At 40.2% G+C, this 23,689-nt stretch overlaps 1 protein-coding gene across 2 annotated transcripts in view; it reads right to left on the bottom strand.

Annotated features, from left to right (window-relative positions):
* bin3 (bridging integrator 3) overlaps positions 1–23,689 on the bottom strand; it is a 455,445-nt gene that overhangs the window by 364,435 nt on the left and 67,321 nt on the right. For both annotated transcript variants that reach the window (XM_062049501.1, XM_062049503.1), the window contains one exon: positions 1,113–1,174. In XM_062049501.1, the coding sequence (XP_061905485.1) occupies positions 1,113–1,174 (62 nt within the window). The remainder of the gene's footprint in view (positions 1–1,112; positions 1,175–23,689) is intronic.

Below are 23,689 nucleotides of genomic sequence, written 5' to 3'. Positions count from 1 at the left end.
GGGCACTAATACACCCCCATACCATCGCAGATGCTGGCTTTTCAACTTTGTGCCTATAACAATCCGGATGGTTCTTTTCCTCTTTGGTCCGGAGGACACGACGTCCACAGTTTCCAAAAACAATTTGAAATGTGAACTCATCAGACCACAGAACACTTTTCCACTTTGTATCAGTCCATCTTAGATGAGCTCAGGCCCAGCGAAGCCGACGGCGTTTCTGGGTGTTGTTGATAAACGGTTTTCGCCTTGCATAGGAGAGTTTTAACTTGCACTTACAGATGTAGCGACCAACTGTAGTTACTGACAGTGGGTTTCTGAAGTGTTCCTGAGCCCATGTGGTGATATCCTTTACACACTGATGTCGCTTGTTGATGCAGTACAGCCTGAGGGATCGAAGGTCACAGGCTTAGCTGCTTACGTGCAGTGATTTCTCCAGATTCTCTGAACCCTTTGATGATATTACGGACCGTAGATGGTGAATTCCCTAAATTCCTTGCAATAGCTGGTTGAGAAAGGTTCAACAATTTGCTCACACATTTGTTGACAAATGGGCCCGAGAACCCACGGAAAATGCAGAGCACCCACGTGGGATTGATGGCAAATTCTTTCTCACCACTAAGTAAAAACCGCACATGCTCAGAAAAGTAGCGTCAGATTTACCGCCCGTCCGATATTGTAGTGGTTTTGAAAAGGAAAAATATCAAAATGGCCCGCGCATGCTTTGAATTTTCAGTGTGCGCCCCTCAATGGATAAAGTTTGGACACCCTTGGTACAGCACTATATATCGTGTTAAAAGGTTGTCACTGTTTGCTGCAAGCCATTATTCATCTTTACATTGTTTCTTGTGGAGAAATTTGCTTTAGTATACAAACTTTTCTATTTTTGAACCCTGTTCTAGAACCAATCAAGTTTGTAAATGGAGGTTCCACTGTGCTTTTTTTAAAAAGCCTTTTACTCTGCTGCTGTGTGAATAAATTTAAAAAACAGTTTTGTGTAAAGCGCCTTTCATCCCAACTGTTGACTGTGTGAGAGATGTGAACAAACCAGCCTTGAAAAGCTGCCAATCAACATCAAGTGAGCCAACAAGGAGCCATCCATGGTGGAAACAAACCTAAATCAGCCTCTGTGCTTTTCTTCATGTCCTTGTGAAGCTTCTTTGTCTGATCTTCCAGCCTGTACCACAAGAAGAAGAGTGATTATCAGCCACAAATATGGGTCAACAGGAAACAAAAGAACAGGAAAGAATGGGAAAAAAAGGTTGAAGTAAGGGAGTTCAACAGTTTTACATGGCTCCCATCAAAGTCAAAATACAATCAAAGTGGTGAATAAAGTGGTGCAAAAGAAAGTGTGGTTCAAGAAGGAATTACACATTTCACTGACTCCACGTAAAAAGTTATTATAGCACCTTAGATAATTAACAAAATGCGCCACCATTCTTGTTAACATCAAGTATATTTGCTCCATTAATGTCTTCCATCATTCCACTGTACGTCTTCCATTGATGGCTGTTAAAAACGGCAATTAGCGCACTAAAGAGGCTGAAAATGCACACCATTCATTATATCAATGGAGGCAAACCATCTCCCCTGAGACCACTGTCACAGTTCCTCTTGGTTTGAAGGGGGGGGGGAGAAAAGGGGCTCCATTAACCAGCACTGCTTTGTAGGATTTATGATTTGAGGGATTATATTCCATGTAAGGATCTGAGAAGGTGCGATTGAAGCTCGACACCCAACATGAAGACCTTTGTAATACACACACACACACACACACACACACACACACACACACACACACACACACACACACACAGACAGACAGACAGACAGACAGACACACACACACACACACACACACACACACACACACACACACACACACACACACACACGTCTACACACCAAACACTTCATTGACGTGCTTCCAAACACAAAAACTGTAGTTGGAAAAATACTAAGAAGAGAATGTAGTAGAAACTAGAATTTGCAATTCTTTTAGGAAGTGCGTGTGAAGCCCTATGTGTGCGACAGTGGTGTGCCTCTGCTGGCCTAATATAACCAGAAATCATGATCATAGTTAAAGATAAAAGTATTTTTTGTGCACTTTCCCTAAATATTAAAATTATTCATATTGTCTTCATGTCATATTATGCTCCTTAAAGTGCTGTTGTTTTTAGTTTAGAGTTTGTATCCAACCAGAATTCAGCTAGCTTATGTTGCCATGCTGTACCAAATCTGCCTTCAGAATCAACAATGTGTGTGCACTGTAAGTGAACGGGCACATACAGTTGATAGACAATTGCCGTAGCCAATCAGATCACCAGTTGTTGTCAGTAAGGCCTTCTAGCTGGCCTCACCTTGAAGGTGACATTTACACGTCCTGTGATTGGTTACTCATCGGGACCGTTAGCAGATGAATTTGAGAACACATACAGTTGATAGACAGTTGTGATAGCCAATCAGATCACAAGTAGCCTGATGTTAACGAGACTGTGATTGGATACTCACTTGTCATTCCAAAGTGAGTATCCAATCACAAGTTGCAATTTAGCAGGAAGTGTTAACCCACAAAGAAGGAGAACAAATGGTTGATTAGGTGGCAGATATATATTTGCAAGGCCATTCTCAAGAAGGATATTTCAAGAGAAACTACATCTTGTGAGACCATGTCGGCGATGAAATGGGGAAATGCCCGCCATTTCCACTCTAATAAGCCGACCACAAGCGGCACTACTGGCTTATACGGCGTCGTATAGATGCTACAAATTGTGAGTTCAAATATTTTATTTTTTCACGTTTAATATGTTTTTTGCAATTTTAATTTTCACAGTACCAGATAAGATATGTTTTAATTGCTGATGCGGGTTTATTGGTTTTTAAATGCGCCAGAAAATAACCTGTTTTGTACACTGTTGATGTGTTTCTGTATAGTATTTCTCCAGCAATGATCATGTGGTATTTTGAGAGGTAATCATTGACGTCTGACATCAATGAAGGCCTAGGTGGGAAACGCACAGCCTGCCACTGGTGCACGAGCCACCAAACCGCCGATACGCGTGAGTGGAAGTGAAATGCTTGAATGTCCAGGGTGAGTGGAGTGTGTGGATGGTGGAAGGGTTCGTATCGGATGAGAAACGTGGGATATAGAGAGGTTTGTAAATTGCCCATTCATTAAAGGGGGAATCAGGGAATTTTTGGAAGCAGGAAACATGCTGGTTTGAATGTCCAGGGTGAGTGGAGTGTGTGGATGGTGGAAGGGTTCAAATCGGATAAGAAATGTGGGATATGCAGTCGATTATATATTTCCCTTTCCTTGTCAATGGGGAGAAAATTACCGGAAATCCCGGGAAAAACACAACATGTTTTACTTTCGATATACTGTATGTGAAGAGTAGTGTGGGTTGATGGTTGAAAGGTAAAAAATGTTTTTCAAATTTGGAGCATTGTATCACTATGAATACATCCATTCATTTGAATGGGGATTTCCAAGAAATTTGGGAATTTGGGGGAAAACAGGAATTTTTGAAAATATAGGTAATAAATATAAATATATATATATATATATATATATATATATATATATATATATATATATATATATATATATATATATATATATATATATATATATATATATATATATATATATACATATGAAAAATGTTGGCGTAGTAGTTTGAATTTTAATTGGTATTTCGGAATTCCTGAAATTTCAAGAAAACAGGGAATTTTTCCAAAGAAAAACAAAAAAATACTTTTGTTGTCTTAGTCAAGAGAAATGTTTTGAAGGTGGAATGTACAAACCCCGTTTCCATATGAGTTGGGAAATTGTGTTAGATGTAAATATAAACGGAACACAATGATTTGCAAATCCTTTTCAACCCATATTCAATTGAATGCACTACAAAGACAAGATATTTGATGTTCAAACTCGTAAACTTTATTTTTTTTTTGCAAATAATAATTAACTTAGAATTTCATGGCTGCAACACGTGCCAAAGTAGTTGGGAAAGGGCATGTTCACCACTGTGTTACATGGCCTTTCCTTTTAACAGGGTGTTGTTGATAAACTTTATCAGTATTTATTGCCAACTTTCCCAACTTCTTTGTAACGTGTTGCTGGCATCAAATTCTAAAGTTAATGATTATTTGCAAAAAAAAAAGTTTATCAGTTTGAATATCAAATATGTTGTCTTTGTAGCATATTCAACTGAATATGGGTTGAAAATGATTTGCAAATCATTGTATTCCGTTTGTATTTACATCTAACACAATTTCCCAACTCATATGGAAACGGGGTTTGTATATGTATGTATGTTTATAGGTATATATATATATATATATATATATATATATATATATATATATATATATATACTGTATATACACATATACATATACACACATATATATACATATATACACATATATATATACACACATATATATACATATATACACACATATATATATATATATATATATATATATATATATATATATATATATATATATATATATATATATATATATATATATATATATATATATATATATATATATATATATATATATATATATATATATATACGACGGCGTGGCGAAGTTGGTAGTGTGGCTGGGCCAGCAATCGGAGTGTTGCTGGTTACTGGGGTTCAATTCCCACCTTCTACCTTCCTAGTCACGTCCGTTGTGTCCTTGGGCAAGACACTTCACCCTTTGCCTCTGATGGCTGCTGGTTAGCGCCTTGCATGGCAGCTCCCGCCATCAGTGTGTGAATGTGTGTGTGAATGGGTAAATGTGGAAATACTGTCAAAGCGCTTTGAGTACCTTGAAGGTAGAAAAGCGCTATACAAGTACAACCCATTTATCATTTATATATATATATATATATATATATATATTTATATATATATATATATATATATATATATATATATATATATATATATATATATATATATATATATATATATATATATATATATATATATATATATATATATACATATATATATACGAAAAATGTTGGCATAGTAATTTTAATTGGTATTTTGGAATTCCTGAAATTTCAGGAAAACGGGGAATTTTTCCAAAGAAAAACAAAAAAATACTTTTGTTGTCTTAATCAAGAGAAATGTTTTGAAGGTGGAATGTATATGTATGTATGTTTATAGGATATATATTACGGCTGCAACAACTAATCGATTAAATCGATTATTAAAATAGTTGCCGATTAATTTAGTCATCGATTCGTTGGATCTATGCTATGCGCATGCAGAGGTTGTTGTTTTTTTACCGGAATTTATATATATATATATATATATATATATATATATATATATATATATATATATATATATATATATATATATATTTATATATGTTTATAGGTATATATATATATATATATATATATATATATATATATATATTTATATATATATATATGTTTATAGGTATATATATATATATATATATATATATATATATATATATGTATGTATATATATATATATATATATATATATATATATATATATATATATATATATATATATATATATATATATATATATATATATATATATTTATATATGTTTATAGGTATATATATATATATATATATATATATATATATATTTATATATGTTTATAGGTATATATATATATATATATATATATATATATATATATATATATATATATATATATATAGATACTGTATATACACACATATACATATATACAGTATATACACATACATACATACATATATATACACATACATTCATACATACATACATACATACATACATATATACCTGTATATTGTGGCGGGCACTAGGACCATGCTCACACTCAGCAGAATGGGTGTGGTTTTATGTACCTTCTTGGGCACACTATAAAAGTGCATATTGTGTTTGTTTGTGCATTCTTATGTTGGCAGTCTTACAATAAAGACCTCAAAGAAACAACGCTGTGTTTCTTGCATTTGCCACATTGGTGACCCCGACAATGTTTCACGCAGAAGAGGAAGCGGTGTCTTCATCGGCCATGTCGCCCCAACTCCAGCAACCTGCAACCCCCGCGGGGACAAAGCTTCCGGAGTTCTGGCAGAGCGACCCGGCATCATGGTTCCAGCACATCGAGGCACTTTTCCACCTGCGAGGAATCGCCGGCGACGATTCAGTATTACTTGGTCGTAACAGCCCTCGACCAGGCGACCACTCGCCGCGCCATGCAGCTGTTGCGAACGCCTCCACAGCGCGGCAAGTACGCTGCACTCAAGAATCTTCTGCTTCGGAGATTTACTCTAACTGACGCTGAGAGGGCAGATAGACTTCTTTCCCTGCCCGGTTTGGGCGATAGCACCGCCTTGGATCTGATGGACAGTATGCTGTCGCTGCTGGGCTCCGAGGAGGGCGGGTTCATTTTCCCGCATCTTTTCTTGCGGCAGCTACCACCTGCGGCCCGTGCGGTGTTGGCTAACTCCGCTTCACTGGCCTCCGGCGACTACCGGGGCTTGGCTGAAGAAGCTGACCGGGTGCTTCTGGCTTCCAGACGGTTTGCCGTGCAGAGCGTAGAAGCGCCCCCCCTGCAGACGATGGAGAACGCGGACCCAGCAGTGGTGGCGGGAGTCGCTACCCGGAAAAGGCGCGAAGCGAGCCAGTGCTTCTTCCATCAACGTTTTGGCGCCAAAGCTCGACGGTGTGTCCCTCCATGCTCCTTCACGGCCCCGGGAAACTCCAACGCCAGCGTTCAGTAGCAGCTGTGGGCGCCGGCGAAGCAAGTGAGCTGCTCTTCATCGCTGACTCGTCGTCAAGGAGACGTTTCCTGGTGGACTCCGGTTCGCAAGTCAGCCTGTTACCGGCCACGGACGCGGACAGGGCGACAGGTGGCTGCGGGCCGCTGCTGAATGCCGCCAACGGCTCGTCGATCGACACTTTCGGCTCCAGGTTGGTGACCGTGTGCTTTCATGGACGCAAATTCCAGTGGGACTTTATCATCGCCGCCATCACGGTTCCCATTATTGGCGCGGATTTTCTGTGTGCTAATGGACTGCTTGTTGATGTTGCTAACCGCCGATTGATTGATGCTGTGTCTTTTTCAACTTTCACATGTAAGGCGGGGGGACTTGGACCGTTAACACACGCTAATTATTTGGTATCTGGTGACGTTTTTCAACGTTTGCTGGCGGATTTTCCGTCATTAATCACTCCCGCTTTTTCCACCGCGGACACTAAACACGGTGTCGAACATTTCATTCCCACGATGGGCCCGCCAGTTTTTGCGCGCGCGCGCGCCGTCTTGACGCGGCTAAATCAACCATTGCTAAAGAGGAGTTTGCTACTATGGAGCGTTTAGGCATCATTAGGCGTTCTAATAGCCCGTGGGCCTCGCCCTTGCACATGGTGCCCAAGTCAGACGGTTCCTGGCGGCCTTGTGGGGATTTTCGCCGCCTTAACAACATCACAACGCACGACCGCTACCCTATTCCGCACATCCAGGACTTTTCGGCGCGCCTGGCTGGCGCCGCCATTTTCTCGAAGGTAGACTTAGTTCGTGGTTATCACCAGGTGCCGGTGCGCGCCGAGGACGTGCCCAAGACCGCAGTAATAACCCCGTTTGGGTTTTTTGAGTTCCTGCGTATGCCTTTTGGCCTGAAGGGGGCAGCACAAACCTTTCAGAGATTAATGGACTCAGTTTTGCGCGGCCTCAATTTTGTGTTTGTTTATCTGGACGACATTTTGGTGGCGAGTCCTTCAGCCGAGGAGCACCAGTCACACCTAACACAGGTGTTCACACGTCTTGACGAGCACGGCCTGATCGTCAATCCTTCTAAATGTCAGTTTGGGCTGTCAGAGATTGATTTTTTAGGTCACCGTATTTCGTCGCCGGGTGCGATCCCTTTGCCTTCAAAAGTGCAAGTGGTGGCAGATTTTCCTCGTCCCTCCACTGTCAAAGCTCTGCAGGAATTTTTGGGCATGATTAATTTTTATAATCGGTTCCTTCCTCGCGCTGCCCACCCCCTGCAGCCTCTTTATGGTGCCCTACGGAACAAAAAGGCAAGCGATTCCCTCGAATTGTCTCCTCAGCGAGTCCAAGCTTTTCATAGGGCTAAATCCGCGCTCGCACAGGCTGCTCTCCTCGCCCACCCTGTTTCCGCGGCGCCCGTGGCTTTGACAACGGACGCGTCTGATGTCGCCGTGGGCGCTGTAGTTGAGCAGCGGGTGGCGAATGTATGGCAGCCCCTTGCATTCTTCAGTCGTAAACTGCGAGATAACGAGCGGAAGTACAGTGTATTTGACCGAGAGTTGTTGGCACTGTATCTTGCAACACGCCATTTTCGCTTTCTGTTGGAAGGTCGGTCCTTCACGGCTTTTGTTGACCACAAACCCCTGACGTTTGCCATGTCAAAGGTCACAGAGCCTTGGTCAGCCCGTCAGCAGCGTCACTTGTCGGCCATCTCTGAGTTCACTACGGACATTCAGCATGTGGCCGGTAAGGCCAACCCTGTGGCTGACTGTCTCTCACGCGTACTCGTGTGCCCCGTGCAGCTCGGTTTAGATTTTTCGGGAATGGCCGCTGACCAGCCCGACGACCCCGACATCCGCGCACTCAAAACTGACCGTACAGCGCTAGTGCTCGAGGAGGTGGTAGTTCAGGATGGCGGTCCCGCCCTCCTCTGCGATGTTTCCACTGGCCGCCCTCGGCCGGTTGTTCCGGTAGACTGGCGCCGCCAGGTTTTTGACGCAATACACTCCCTGTCGCACCCTGGCGTTCGGGCTTCCGTCAAGTTGGTTGGTGCCAAGTTTGTTTGGCCTGGCCTTAGGAAGGATGTTAGGCAGTGGGCAGCCGCATGCGTGGCATGTCAGCGCGCCAAGGTCCACCGGCACACAAAGGCGGCCCTCGAACCATTTCCGATTCCGGTCAGGCGGTTTGACCACGTGCATGTAGACTTAGTTGGCCCCCTCCCTCCGTCGCAGGGTTATACACATTTGCTAACGATGGTAGATCGTACCACCAGATGGCCGGAAGCGGTTCCTCTTTCCTCCACTGCCTCGGTAGACGTTGCTCGCGCGTTTCTGTCAGCCTGGGTTGCGCGTTTTGGCACGCCGTCTGATATCACCTCGGACAGGGGATCCTAGTTTGTGTCAGAGCTTTGGTCAGCGTTGGCCCAGTCCTTGGGTGTGCAGGTGCACCGTACTACAGCCTACCATCCCCAAGCTAACGGCTTATGTGAACGTTTTCACCGGTCACTTAAGGCGGCTTTGCGTGCGGCGCTCGTTGATAGCAATTGGATTGACCGTTTACCTTGGGTTATGCTCGGGTTGCGCTCAGCCCCTAAAGAGGATCTTGCAGCGGCCCCCGCTGAATTGGTGTTCGGTCAGCCACTCCGCGTTCCGGGGGAATTTTTACCTGAGGGTTGTACCCCGCGACCGTTTCCCTTTTTGTCGAGGGGGTCCTTGGCTCCCGGCCCGATTCACCACTGTTTCCCTAAGTCGTTTGTGCCATCGGAGCTTAAATCTGCCCGTTTTGTCTTCGTACGTCACGACGCCCACCGTTCGCCCCTCCAACCGCCTTACGATGGCCCATTTAGGGTGCTAAAAACTTTGTGCTGGATATGGGCGGGCGCAGGGAATGCGTTTCTCTGGACAGACTTAAACCGGCGCATTGTGTTGCAGGTGAAGAAATACTGCCGGGCCAAGTCCCCCGCCGAGGTCGCCCCCCAAAATCTGTTCGGGTTGAATGTCTTTCGCCTCCCCCGGACCCTGATGTTTGTTCTGCTCCACAAGGCACACCCGCTTCGCGGGATGGACATTGTAGCCGTTACGGCAGGCGAGTGAGGCCCCCTGACAGGTTTTCTTTTTCCCCATAACTTGCTGTCTGGGTGTTCGGGGGGGGGGGGCTGTGTGGCGGGCACTAGGACCATGCTCACACTCAGCAGAATGGGTGTGGTTTTATGTACCTTCTTGGGCACACTATAAAAGTGCATATTGTGTTTGTTTTTGCATTCTTATGTTGCCAGTCTTACAATAAAGACCTCAAAGAAACAACGCTGTGTTTCTTGCATTTGCCACAATATACAGTATATATATACTGTGTATATTAGGGCTGTGAATCTTTGGGTGTCCCACGATTCGATTCAATATCGATTCTTGGGGTCACGATTCGATTCAAAATTGATTTTATAATTGTAAAGGACAATGTTTTATCAACTGATTGCAATAATGTAAATTTGTTTTAACTATTAAATGAACCAAAAATATGACTTATTTTATCTTTGTGAAAATATTGAACACAATGTGTTGTCAAGTTTATGAGATGCGATGCAAGTGTAAGCCACTGTGACACTATTGTTCTTTTTTTTTATTTTTATAAATGTCTAATGATAATGTCAATGAGGGATTTTTAATCACTGCTATGTTGAAATTGTAACTAATATCGATACTGTTGTTGATAATATTCATTGTCTCCTCTCAATTGCTCTGTTTATTGCAGTTCTGAGTGTTGCTGGGTCAGGTTTGGTTTTGGAATTGGATTGCATTGTTATGGTATTGCTGTGTATTGTTTTGTTGGATTGATTAATTTAAAAAATTAAATTAAATTAAATTAAATTACATTTTTAAAATAAATAAATAAATAAAATCGATTTTTTTAAAATGAGAATCGATTCTGAATCGCACAACGTGAGAATCGCGATTCGAATTCGAATCGATTTTTTCCCACACCCCTAATATATATATATATATATATATATATATATGTATATATATATATATATACACTAGAGATGCGCGGTTTGCGGACACAACCGCGGAGTCCGCGGATAATCCGCGGGTCGGCGGATGCATGACGAAAAAAATAGATTTTAAATAGATTCGGGTGGGTGGCGGTTGAACCAATTCAGAAAAAAAAAATACATAGTTAAATGTTGTTACCCACATACGAAAAACGAGCAGCACTCTTTCCAACAGGCAATTATTCTTCAGGCACTGCTGCAGCTGTCACGCCAAATTTCTTCCCCCCTACAAAAGCCTCCCCCCCATTTACTTCCGGGGCTGCGTCCAATAAAGTCACAAAGTTGCCGGGGTTCCTTAACCCGCACGCGACTGTGCTGTTTCGCGCCTGTACAAAAAAAACAATCGATGTCTTCAGATTCCAGCAGCTGTCAAAGACGAAGTATCCTTCCAGCGACGGGAAGTCAAAGCCGAAGTGCTATCGATCGCTGTCAATGACGTAAGAGGAAACATGACCACGGAAGTAAATGGGGTGGGAGGTTTTTGTAGGGGGAAGAAATTAACGTGGTACGCGACAAACTACAAAAGGGAATACTAAAGACCAGGGGAAAAAAATAACAATAATAGTCAACACTTTCTTAATGGAAATGACAATAATATTATAATAATGATAAATAATATTATCACGCATTAATATCTCTTAGCCTCTAATGCAGGGGTCCCCAAACTTCTTGACTTGGGGGCCGTATTGGGTTGAAAAAATTTGGCCAGGGGCCAGGCTGTATGTATATATATATATATATATATATATATATATATATATATATATATATATATATATATATATATATATATATATATATATATATATATATATATATACATTGTCTTTATAATCCATTTTTTCATTTAATATCAATTAACATTGATGTTCATCAACATTTAAAGGGGCGGCATGGCGTAGTGGGTAGAGCGGCCTTGCCAGAAACCTGAGGGTTGCAGGTTCGCTCCCCGCCTCTTACCATCCAAAAATCGCTGCCGTTGTGTCCTTGGGCAGGACACTTCACCCTTGCCCCCGGTGCCGCTCACACCGGAGAATGAATGATGAATGAATGAGTTGTAAAAATGAATGATGGGTTCTCACTTCTCTGTGAAGCGCTTTGAGTGTCTAGAAAAGCGCTATATAAATCTAATCCATTATTATTATTATTAACATTGTCACGTTATCGATGGGAAAATTCATTTTTAGACAATAAGATTTGCCTGAGCGACTAGGAGACACCGAGAGTAACAAGCGATAAAAAATGGATTAGAAAGGAAAGATTAAAAAAATAATAATAAAAAAAATTCAAAAATACAAAAATAAAATTTAACTTGGGACTTCCTGTGGGCCGGATTTTAGATGCTCGGGGGCGAAACAGGACAGTCGTGTGCCGGTTAAGGACCCCCGGCAACTTTGTGATTTTATTGGACGCAGCCCCGGAAGTAAATGGGGGGGGGGGGTTTGTAGGGGGAAGAAATTTAGCGTGACAATGCCTTGCATCGTCTATATTTGATATATAACGGGCGGGTGGCGGGCGGTTGTGGTTTTGATAAAATGGGCAGCACGGTGGAAGAGGGGTTAGTGCGTCTGCCTCACAATACGAAGGTCCTGAGTAGTCGTGAGTTCAATCCCGGCCTCCGGATCTTTCTGTGTGGAGTTTGTATGTCCTCCCCGTGACTGCGTGGGTTCCCTCCGGGTACTCCGGCTTCCTCCCACCTCCAAAGACATGCACCTGGGGATAGGTTGATTGGCAACACTAAATTGGCCCTAGTGTGTGAATGTGAGTGTGAATGTTGTCTGTCTATCTGTGTTGGCCCTGCGATGAGGTGGCGACTTGTCTAGGGTGTACCCCGCCTTCCGCCCGAGTGTAGCTGAGATAGGCTCCAGCGCCCCCCGCGACCCCGAAGGGAATAAACGGTAGAAAATGGATGGATGGGTTAGTTCGGGTGCATGGCGGGTGGATGACGACTTTTGTGATGCGGTTGCGGATGAAATAATTGCCTATCCGCGCATCTCTAATATACACATACACACATATATACATACACACATATATACATACACACATATATACATATATATATACACATACACACATATATACACACACACACACACACACACACACACACATATTATATATATATATATATATATATATATATATATATATATATATATATATATATATATATATATATATATATATATATATATATATATATACATATTAGGGGTGGGGGGAAAAATTGATTCGAATTCGAATCGCGATTCTGACGTTGTGTGATTCAGAATCGATTCTCATTTTTAAAAAATCGATTTTTTTTTTTGTATTAATTTTTTTAAATGTTTGTTTTATTTTTTTATAAATCAATCCAACAAAACAATACACAGCAATACCATAACAATGCAATCCCTCATTGACATTATCATCAGACATTAAAATAAAAAAGAACAATAGTGTCAGAGTGGCTTACACTTGCCTCGCATCTCATAAACTTGACAACACACTGTGTCCAGTATTTTCACAAAGATAAAATAAGTCATATTTTTGGTTGATTTAATAGTTAAAACAAATGTACATCATTGCAAACAGTTGATAAAACATTGTCCTTTACAATTATAAAAGCTTTTTACAAAAATCTACTACTCTGCTTGCATGTCAGCAGACTGGGGTAGATCCTGCTGAAATCCTATGTATTGAATGAATAGACAATCCTTTTGAATCTTGGCAAAAATCTTACCCACACGATTATCAAATGTAATAGGAAAATTATTTCATACTGACCAAACTGGCTTCATGGAAGGTCGACAATCTTCAGACAATACAAGGAAATTGTTTAATGTTATTTACTATGCTAGAAGTCTCCCTTATCCCACAGCAGTATGTACTGTTGATGCGGAGAAGGCATTCCACCGCATAAACTGCTCATTTATGTTTTGCACATTACGTAAATTTGGATTTGGAGATAATTTTATACAATGGATTAAGATGCTTTATACAAGGCCCATGGCATCAGTCAAAACCAATAATCATATTTCAGAACCTTTTTTGTTAAAAAGAGGAGTAAAACAGGGATGTCCTGCATCTGGATTATTATTTAATTTGGTTATTGCACCCTTAGCTGCAAAAATAAGAAGTGAAAATAATATTCATGGTATAAATATTGGCTCTCAGTATAATAAGCTATCGATGTATTGTGACGACATAATTTTTTTACCTGTCACATGTTAACTCCTGTCTTCTTTATATCAATAATGTCATCACTGAATATGGCTGTTTATCAGGGTATAAAGTTAATTGGGACAAATGTGACATATTACCACTTAATAAACACTGCAAGAAATTACAAGTTCAGAACTCCAAAATTAAATTGTATTGCATTATTATGGTATTGTTGTGTATTGTTTTCAAAAAAAAAAAAAAAAAAAAAAAAGTTTTTAAATCGAGAATCGTTTTGAATTGAAAAAAAATAGATTTTGAATCGAATCGTGACCCCTAGAATCGATTTTGAATCGAATCGTGGGACACCCAAAGATTCCCAGCCCTAATATATATATATATATATATATATATATATATATATATATATATATATATATATATATATATATATATATATATATACACATATATACATATATATAGTGATATGATACGAAAAGGGGTAGGATTAAATAAACTTTGTTTCTCCCTACCGTATTTTTTGGAGTATAAATCGCTCCGGAGTATAAATCGCACCGGCCGAAAATGCATAATAAAGAATGAAAAAAACATGTATAAGTCACACTGGAGTATAAGTCGCATTTTTTGGGGAAATTTATTTGATAAAACCCAACACCAAGAATAGACATTTGAAAGGCAATTTAAAATAAATAAAGAATAGTGAACAATAGGCTGAATAAGTGTACGTTATATGACGCATAAATAACCAACTGAGAACTTGCCTGGTATGTTAAAGTAACATATTATGGTAAGAGTCATTCAAATAACTATAACATATAGAACATGCTATACGTTTACCAAACAATCTGTCACTCCTAATCGCTAAATCCCATGAAATCTTATACGTCTAGTCTCTTACGTGAATGAGCTAAATAATATTATTTTATATTTTACGGTAATTGGTTAATAATTTCACACATAAGTCGCTTCTGAGTATAAGTCCACCCCCGGGCCAAACTATGAAAAAAACTGCGACTTATAGTCCGCAAAATACGGTTCTTCTTTTTGGACATGTCGGGAGAAATGAAAATACCGGTATGTCAAGTATCACATTATAACTGTATACATGTTAAAAATAAACATAAACAAAAAATAGTAGTAATAAGGTTGTCTTATTTATTATTGGTTAGCATAATGCTACACACGTTTGTCCGCTAAGAAGATCACTGAGATGGTTTATTATGTTTCGACATCTGAATAAGTTGGCGGTCGACTAGTATTCTACAAGTTACATTTCACATCGGTAGTAACAATCTTCACTGAGGTCATATTCGCATAAAGCATCTGTATCGATCCAGTATCGTCGATACCAGCCTGAATTTTCTTCTGTATCAGATTGGATAGAAAACTGGTGGTATGGCACATCACTCCTTCACAGTACACATTTGCTTACTGTGTTTGAGTAGCAATCCAAAGTGTTGAAGAAAAACAAGTAACATATATTAATAGTTTTTATGAGTGTGGGCACCATGTGTCCCTCAGGCCATTGGTGCTCTACGGGCTAGTGAGGATACATTCATTAATGCCTATCATATCTCATTTTCTACACGCTTTTCTTTGCCCTGACGTTTTCCAGGATTTGACAGAGAAATCGCCAGCGAGCAGATGGAGGTTTGTTCCAAAAATGTCATTTGCAGTGAATGATGCAACGCTGCGTCCTATTGTTCACAGAAACACTGTCAGAACAATCTCCACACTAACTTCTTATTATCGCGCTCGCCAATTAGATGCGAGCGGCTCTCACGGCCTGCATCACATGTCCTCTGAAGCAATCACAAGCCTCATTTTCTCATATTCACTAAATGTCTTTTGCTTATTCCGGCAAAAAGCTATTAGCAAGACTTTAGGCGGGATTTAATCAGTGTCTGGTCATTCCAGAGCTGCTTCCTGTGTGAGCACTGTGAGCATTGGATGCAGTTGAAAACAAACTACAAAAGCAGTGAAGTTGTCACGTTGTGTAAATGGTAAATAAAAACGGAATACAATGATTTGCTAATCCTTTTCAACTTATATTCAATTAAATAAACTGCAATGACAAGATATGTAATGTTCGAACTGAAAAACGTATTCTTTTTTGCAAACATTAGCTCATTTGGAATTTGATGCCTGCAACATGTTCCAAAAAAGCTGGCACGAGTGGCAAAAAAGACTCAGAAAGCTGATGAATGCTCATCAAACACTTATTTGGAACATCCCACAGGTGAACAGGCTAATTGGGAACAGGTGGGGGCCATGATTGAGTATGAAAGCAGCTTCCATGAAATGCTCAGTCATTCACAAACAAGGATGGGGCGAGTGTCACCACTTTGTCAACAAATGCCTGAGCAAATTGTTTAAGAACAACATTTCTTAACCAGCTATTGCAAGGAATTTAGGGATTTCACATCTACAGTCCGTAATATCATCAAAAGCTTCAGAGAATCTGGAGAAATCACTGCATGTAAGCGGAAATGCCCGTGACCTTGGAGCCCTCAGGCGGTACTGCATCAAAAAGCGACATCAGTGTGTAAAGGATATCACCCGGGCTCAGGAACACTTCAGAAAACCACTGTCAGTAACTACAGTTGGTCGCTACATCTTTAAGTGTAAGTTAAAACTTTACCATGCAAAGAGAAAGCCATTTATCAACAACACCCAGAAAGGCCGCCGGCTTCGCTGGGCCCGAGTTCATCTAAGATGGACTGGTACATAGTGAAAAAGTGTTCTGTGGTCTGACGAGTCCACATTTCAATTTGGTTTTGGAAACTGTAGATGTCATGTCCTCCGGAACAAAGAGGAAAAGAACCATCCGGACTGTTCTAGGCGCAAAGTATAAAAGCCAGCATCTGTGATGGTATGGGTGTGTATTAGTGCCCAAGGCATGGATAACTGACACATTTGTGAAGGCACCATTAATGCTGAAAGGTACATACAGGTTTTGGAGCAACTTATGTTGCCATCCAAGCAACGTTATCATGGACGCCCCTGCTTATTTCAGCAAGACAATGCCAAGCCACGTGTTACAACAGCGTGGCTTCATAGTAAAAGAGTGCGGGTACTAGACTGGCCTGTCTGTAGTCCAGACCTGTCTCCCATTGAAAATGTGTGGTGCAATATGAAGGCTAAAATAGCAGAAGGGAAACTGTTGAACAACTTAAGCTGTACATCAAGCAAGAATGGGAAATAATTCCACTTCAAAAATGTCTCCTCAGTTCCCAAACCTTTACTGAGTGTTGTTAAAAGGAAAGGCCACTATGACAACTTTTTTTGCAATATGTTGCTGCCATTAAATTCCAAGTTCATGATTATTCGCCAAAAAAAAAAAGTTTCTCAGTGTGAACATGAAATATCTTGTCTTTGCAGTCTATTCAATTGAATATAAGTTGAATAGGATTTGCAAATCATTGTATTCTCTTTTTATTTACCATTTACACAACGTGACAACTTCACTGCTTTTGTGTTTTGTACATACAACCTTAACAATACTGTTTTCCATACCTGGGAATCAATATCGGTACTGAACAGTACCAATTTTCGGGACTTTTGTATGTGTTAATAAATATTGATTCGTTTGCATAAAAAAATCGAAAATTTTACTGCAACCTTTAAAAATGAGCTGATTATGATAACTGCTGCAGTTGTTATATCTTGTTTTATTATCACGTTTCTTAGTGTCATTTGCAAGTATGACACCAAGTTGCAATTACATTCCAGTAGTGTATAGTTTATGTTGTGTTGGTCAGTTCAGTCGTTGCTGTCTGTGGCGCCCTAAAAAAGTTAATACTGTAAGTATTGTACTAAGGTTGTCCCGAAACCAAAATGTATTTCGATACTTTTATAAATAAAGGTGACCACAAAAAAATGTCATAACTTATGTTTCTTAATGCAATTTAGTCCTTAAATAAAATAGTGAACATACTAGTTAACTTCTCTTTTAGTAGTAAGTAAAGAAAGACTCCTAATTAGTCTGCTGCCGCTCTTGTACTTGGTATCATTACAGTGGATGTCAGGTGTAGATCCACCCATGGCGTTTGTTTACATTGTGACACCGGTGAGCTACGGTGTGTAGTGAAGCATGTTTTGCTATTCCACCTCCTGTGACATAGGTAATTGTAAGAAACTTACTTTATTTGTCGCTATGGAGGCCAGGGTTAGTGATTTAGTAGTAGCTAAAACAATGCTGACTGCGGATGGATGTTAGCTGCTAACTAGCTAGCCATGTCTTAAAGCACCTCTTCTTGAGGGTGTTTCAGTGTTATAACTTCACCTTTATCTTTACTTTTTACACCAAAATGCGTCCATTGTCCCTCTTCTGTCTACACACTGTGTCTGCTTGTAAGTACTCTGTGTGTGTGCGCTGACGAACATGCTCCTCTGCTCGTAAAACCAGCAATGTCATGACGTGATGACGTGCCGTCGTGCCCGTCAGAGGATGGGGGGTTCCTTTTTAGATGCAGTATAGTACCGAACATGATTCATTAGCATTGCGGTACTATACTAGTACAGATATACTGTACAACACTATATAATACTTACTACGCACCAGCTGTCCGATTGTACCGTGCATCTTAGTTGTAATTTTCATTAAATTTGGAGGAACTGCCATGTAAAATCGCTAATGCTAATCAGTAGCATGGCAATAGCAACGCCAATATATATTAGCATCAAGCTAGCGCATTTCTGGAAAAGTCGAGCCTTATTTGGCTTGCGTCGGAGCGTTTTTTTGAGTCAGTTTCTTTGTTGGCATTGAAAATTGCAACATTACCTCGAGGTAGTCCGCTCTCAGTGCTGCTCGAGTGATTGGCAAGTGCCGAATTCTCGGCAGCCGGGCGTGGCGTCACGCACAAACCAGGACCCGAAACATGGCACCATTGGATTTTACATAAATCAGCAGACCGGTAGGAACGGCAGGATTTGGTCAGTGCCAGAAAAGTACCGGATTTGGTACCCATCCCTACTTAAAAGTTTAAACTATACCCATCCGTCCATTCATCTTCTTCCGCTTATCCGAGGTCGGGTCGCAGGGGCAGCAGCCTAAGCAGAGAAGCCCAGACTTTCCTCCCCCCAGCCACTTTGTCCAGCTCCTTTCGGGGGATGCTGAGGCGTTCCCAAGCCAGCCGGGAGACATAGTCTTCCCAATGTGTCCTGGGTCTTCCCCGTGGCCTCCTGCCGGTCGGACATGCCCTAAACACCTCCCTAGGGAGGTGTTTGGGTGGCATCCTGACCAGATGCCCGAACCACCTCATCTGGCTCCTCTCCATGTGGAGGAGCAACAGCTTTACTTTGAGCTCCTCCCGCATGACAGAGCTTCTCACCCTATCTCTAAGTGAGAGCCCTGCCACCCGGCGGAGGAAACTCATTTCGGCCGCTTGTACCCGTGATCTTGTCCTTTCGGTCATAACCCAAAGCTCATGACCATAGGTGAGTTTGGGAACGTAGATCGACCGGTAAATTGAGAGCTTTGCCTTCCGGCTCAGCTCCTTCTTCACCACAACGGATCGATACAGCGTCCGCATTACTGAAGACGTTGCACCGATCCACCTGTCGATCTCACGATCCACTCTTCCCTCACTCATAAACAAGACTATGAGGTACTTGAACTCCTCCACTTGGGGCAGGGTCTCCTCCCCAACCCGGAGATGGCACTCCACCCTTTTCCGGGCGAGAACCATGGACTCGGACTTGGAGGTGCTGATTCTCATCCCAGTCGCTTCACACTCAGCTGCAAACCGATCCAGTGAGAGCTGAAGATCCTGGCCAGATGAAGCCATCAGGATCTCATCATCTGCAAAAAGCAGAGACCTAATCCTGCAGCCACCAAACCAGATACCCTCAACGCTCTGACTGCGCCTAGAAATTCTGTCCATAAAAGTTATGAACAGAATCGGTGACAAAGGGCAGCTTTGGCGGAGTCCAAGCCTCACTGGAAACGTATCCGACTTACTGCCGGCAATGCGGACCAAGTTCTGACACTGATCATACAGGGATCGGACCGCCACAATCAGACAGTCCGATACCCCATACTCTCTGAGCACTCCCCACAGGACTTTACCGAGGGACACGGTCAAATGCCTTCTCCAAGTCCACAAAGCACATGTAGACTGGTTGGGCAAACTCCCATGCACTCTCAAGGACCCTGCCGAGAGTATAGAGCTGGTCCACAGTTCCACGACCAGGACGAAAACCACACTGTTCCTCCTCAATCCGAGGTTCGACTATACCCAACACAACATCCATAAAACCATTTGGAAACAAAGACCAACTTTTTAGTCATGATGGTGCATGAAAGAATGCAAGTATGTACACAAACAAGCTTGAATGGGACCTTGCACATCCAGGATGCGTTTTTCTAACTATTGTTGGTGCACTCATGTTTGCTGTAGTCCAAGGGTGTCCAAAGTGCAGCCTGCACATCGTTTTTTGAGGGCCAACGACACATTTTAAAAATATTACAAAAAACAAACAAATAAAAAGTGGAATGAATGGGCAAACAGGTGCCATGTAATGAGAAAGGTTTGCAATATTGACACTAATAACACAAAGCTGCCATGTAGGCTGTTTTTTTTTTTACTTTAAAACTGTCATCGCTCCAAAAATATTAAAAACTTATAATTGACAGATACATCTCAATTTGATCTAAAGCAGCGGTTCTCAAACTGTATTCACTAAGTACCACCTCAGAATTGGCTCTCCAAGTACCACCATAATGACCAACATTAAAATAAAGTAGCATAGTAGGTGAAGGTATTCATTAAAAACAAGCAGTGGTTTTATTTACCAAGTATATTTAATATTTTTGTCCACTTTAACATTACACACTATAAATTTTGTGTTTTTCCCGTAAAAAAACAGGGTTTTATTTGACAAAAAAGGGCAGCAAACATTTAAAAAAAAATAAAACTTTATGTCAACGGATAGATTTCAAATTGATCTACAGATATTTTAGCATTGAAAGTAGAAAAATAAATAAATAAATAAATAAATAAATATATATATATATATATATATATATATATATATATATATATATATATATATATATATATATATATATATATATATATATATATATATATATATATTAGAGGTGAAACGATTCCTCGAGTAACTCGAGTAATTCGATTACAAAATATACTCAAGGAATTTTCGCTGCCTCGAGGCGTCAAGTTTTTTTATTGTTTACGGCATTTTGCCTCGTTTAGTAGTCAAAGCTCATGTTTCGCACAGACTGTTCAGGTATTGCACAGAGTGTTTACGTCACAGATCATACGCCCCCTGCACTGCACAACACCGCTCTTTTAAATACGCTTGAGTTTAGTAAACTTTTTCGCCGACATAACTGGCAATGGCAGACGCCGCAGAAAGCAGAGGACAAGAGCCATAGCAAAAGGAGGGAATTAAGAAGCGACAAAAGTTGTCTAAGGTGTGGGAACACTTCACATTAAAATGGAAGGAAATGCAGTCGTATGCAAACATTGCAAAGTGAGCTGGCATACCACAATAGCACAAGTTCCATACTGCAGCACCTGTCGAAAAAGCATCCGATTGAGGGACGTCCGGAGGCCAGGTAAGTCATCTATTATCAAATGTAAACGCAAAAGTTGTGTTAGTAAAATAAATGTTATTCATTATGATAACCAGAATTTGTTCTCTCAATCCCGCCAAGCCATCAAATGCCGCCAAAAGGTGTTGAAAACTAACAACGCTATACGAGCTGTCGTGTTCAATCAGCCTTTCATTAGTAACCATGCGAAAGTACTCGTGCAAGGTTATTCGGGTTATTTACCGTAAGTCATGCAACCACATGCTACTTGGATAGCTTGCACTTGTACCCACTATAGTCTCTATAGCATAGGCGCCGATCTACATTTCTGCAAGTGGGTGCTCGGACGGCCAGTAAATCTGACGCTACTTTTCTGAGCATGCGCGGTTTTTGCTTGGTGGTGACTCACCACTGGTTGCACATTTCAAATGCAGTATTAAAGGAACTACCTAATCCACTTTTTATGTTTGATATAATCAAAACTGTCCTTATTGTTTTATTTTTGATACTAAGAATATGGTTTTATTTAAACTTGCAGGGAATATTAATTTTGAACAAATTTTATATATGTGTTTTCATCTCAAACATGTTATGATGGCAAAATGAACATTGATTACTATTTTGCATGCAAAGAATGCAAATAACGGTATTGCATTCTTAAAATTTAAAACTGTTGTCGTCATTATTAAGTGGTTTGTCTTTTTATAATGTTTATGTATTGTTGGCAGGTTGAAAACAGCTCAGCGGATGTGCGTGGAGAAACCACAATTTAAACAGCACCATATAATAATCATCAAAAACACACAAGAGACAAGAACTTTGTTTATGCGGTCACACCACACAGCACATAAGGCTGTGAGCGCACCTGTTTTTATTAGCACACACAAATTGGCACAATCAACCACGGACGCATTTCAGCTGTGCGTGTCAGCCTTCAATAATGAAAACAGGCGTTTAGGAAATAAAAGACAATTAGGCCAAACACAATAATTGAGGGCACATCTTAACATGTATATTTAAACCTTAATTAAGCAAAAATATTGCTCCGGCCCGGCTGCACCAAATAATAATATAAATCCATTTAATAAAGTCAAAATACAAATAAGTCAACAAGAGAAATAGCCCACACTTCTCTTTTGTAAAGTAAATTTGTACAGGGGCATCTACATCCACAATATGATTTGCCTGAGAAGCTGGACAAGGACAAAAAAATAAATAAATAAAATGATGTATTCGATTACTCGATTAATCGATTGGGATATTCGATAGAATACTCGATTACTAAAATATTCGATAGCTGTAGCTCTATTATATATGTATACACATACATATATGTACACAGTTACATAAACACATATATATACAGTATATATACACACATATATATATATATATATATATATATATATATATACACACATACACACACATATACGTATATACAGTGTTGGCATTAACGCACTTTTTGTGTCTTTTTACGCATTGAAATCACAAAGGACGCACATTTTATGCCAGAAAACGTTTATTTTCTTCAAGCTATGTACTAACATCATGTGGATTATATGTACAGACTTGGCATTGTACACAACTTGTGAATTTGGACGTATTTTATTAATGACAAAAAAGTTAGTAGGAGATAAAGAATATTTCAGCCTATTTCTGTGCTGCCATAAAATGTGTCCCCCTTCTATTTCCCTCAAATTATGTAGTAACTTTGTGTGGTTTATTATGTACACTTTTAGTATCATTTACAGCTAAATGTGTACATTTGGACTCATTTTATTAATAACAAAAAAGTTAGTAAGGGATACAGAATATTTTAGCATATTTCTGTGCTGCCATAAAATGTGACCCCCTTCTATTTTCTTCAATTGATGTACTAACTTCATGTGGTTTATTATGTACATATTTAGCATCATCAACAACAAAACTTGTGAATTTGGACTTGTTTTATTAATCACAAAAAACATAGTAGGGGATACTTAATATTTCAGCCTACTTTTTTTCTTTTTTGCAAGATTTTTTTCATGTGATGCTCAACCTTTAAAACAAGGAAAATGTTATTGTTACATAAAAAAGATAATGTAGAAACATACACTTTAATATAGTTAGAACATTAACAATGCCTCTCAAAAGTACAGTACTTAACAATA

The sequence above is a fragment of the Entelurus aequoreus genome, linkage group LG06 (genome assembly GCF_033978785.1).
Source record: "Entelurus aequoreus isolate RoL-2023_Sb linkage group LG06, RoL_Eaeq_v1.1, whole genome shotgun sequence".
Taxonomy (NCBI): domain Eukaryota; kingdom Metazoa; phylum Chordata; class Actinopteri; order Syngnathiformes; family Syngnathidae; genus Entelurus; species Entelurus aequoreus.
Note: the sequence above shows the minus strand (reverse complement) of the source record. Positions and strands in the feature narration are given on the sequence as shown.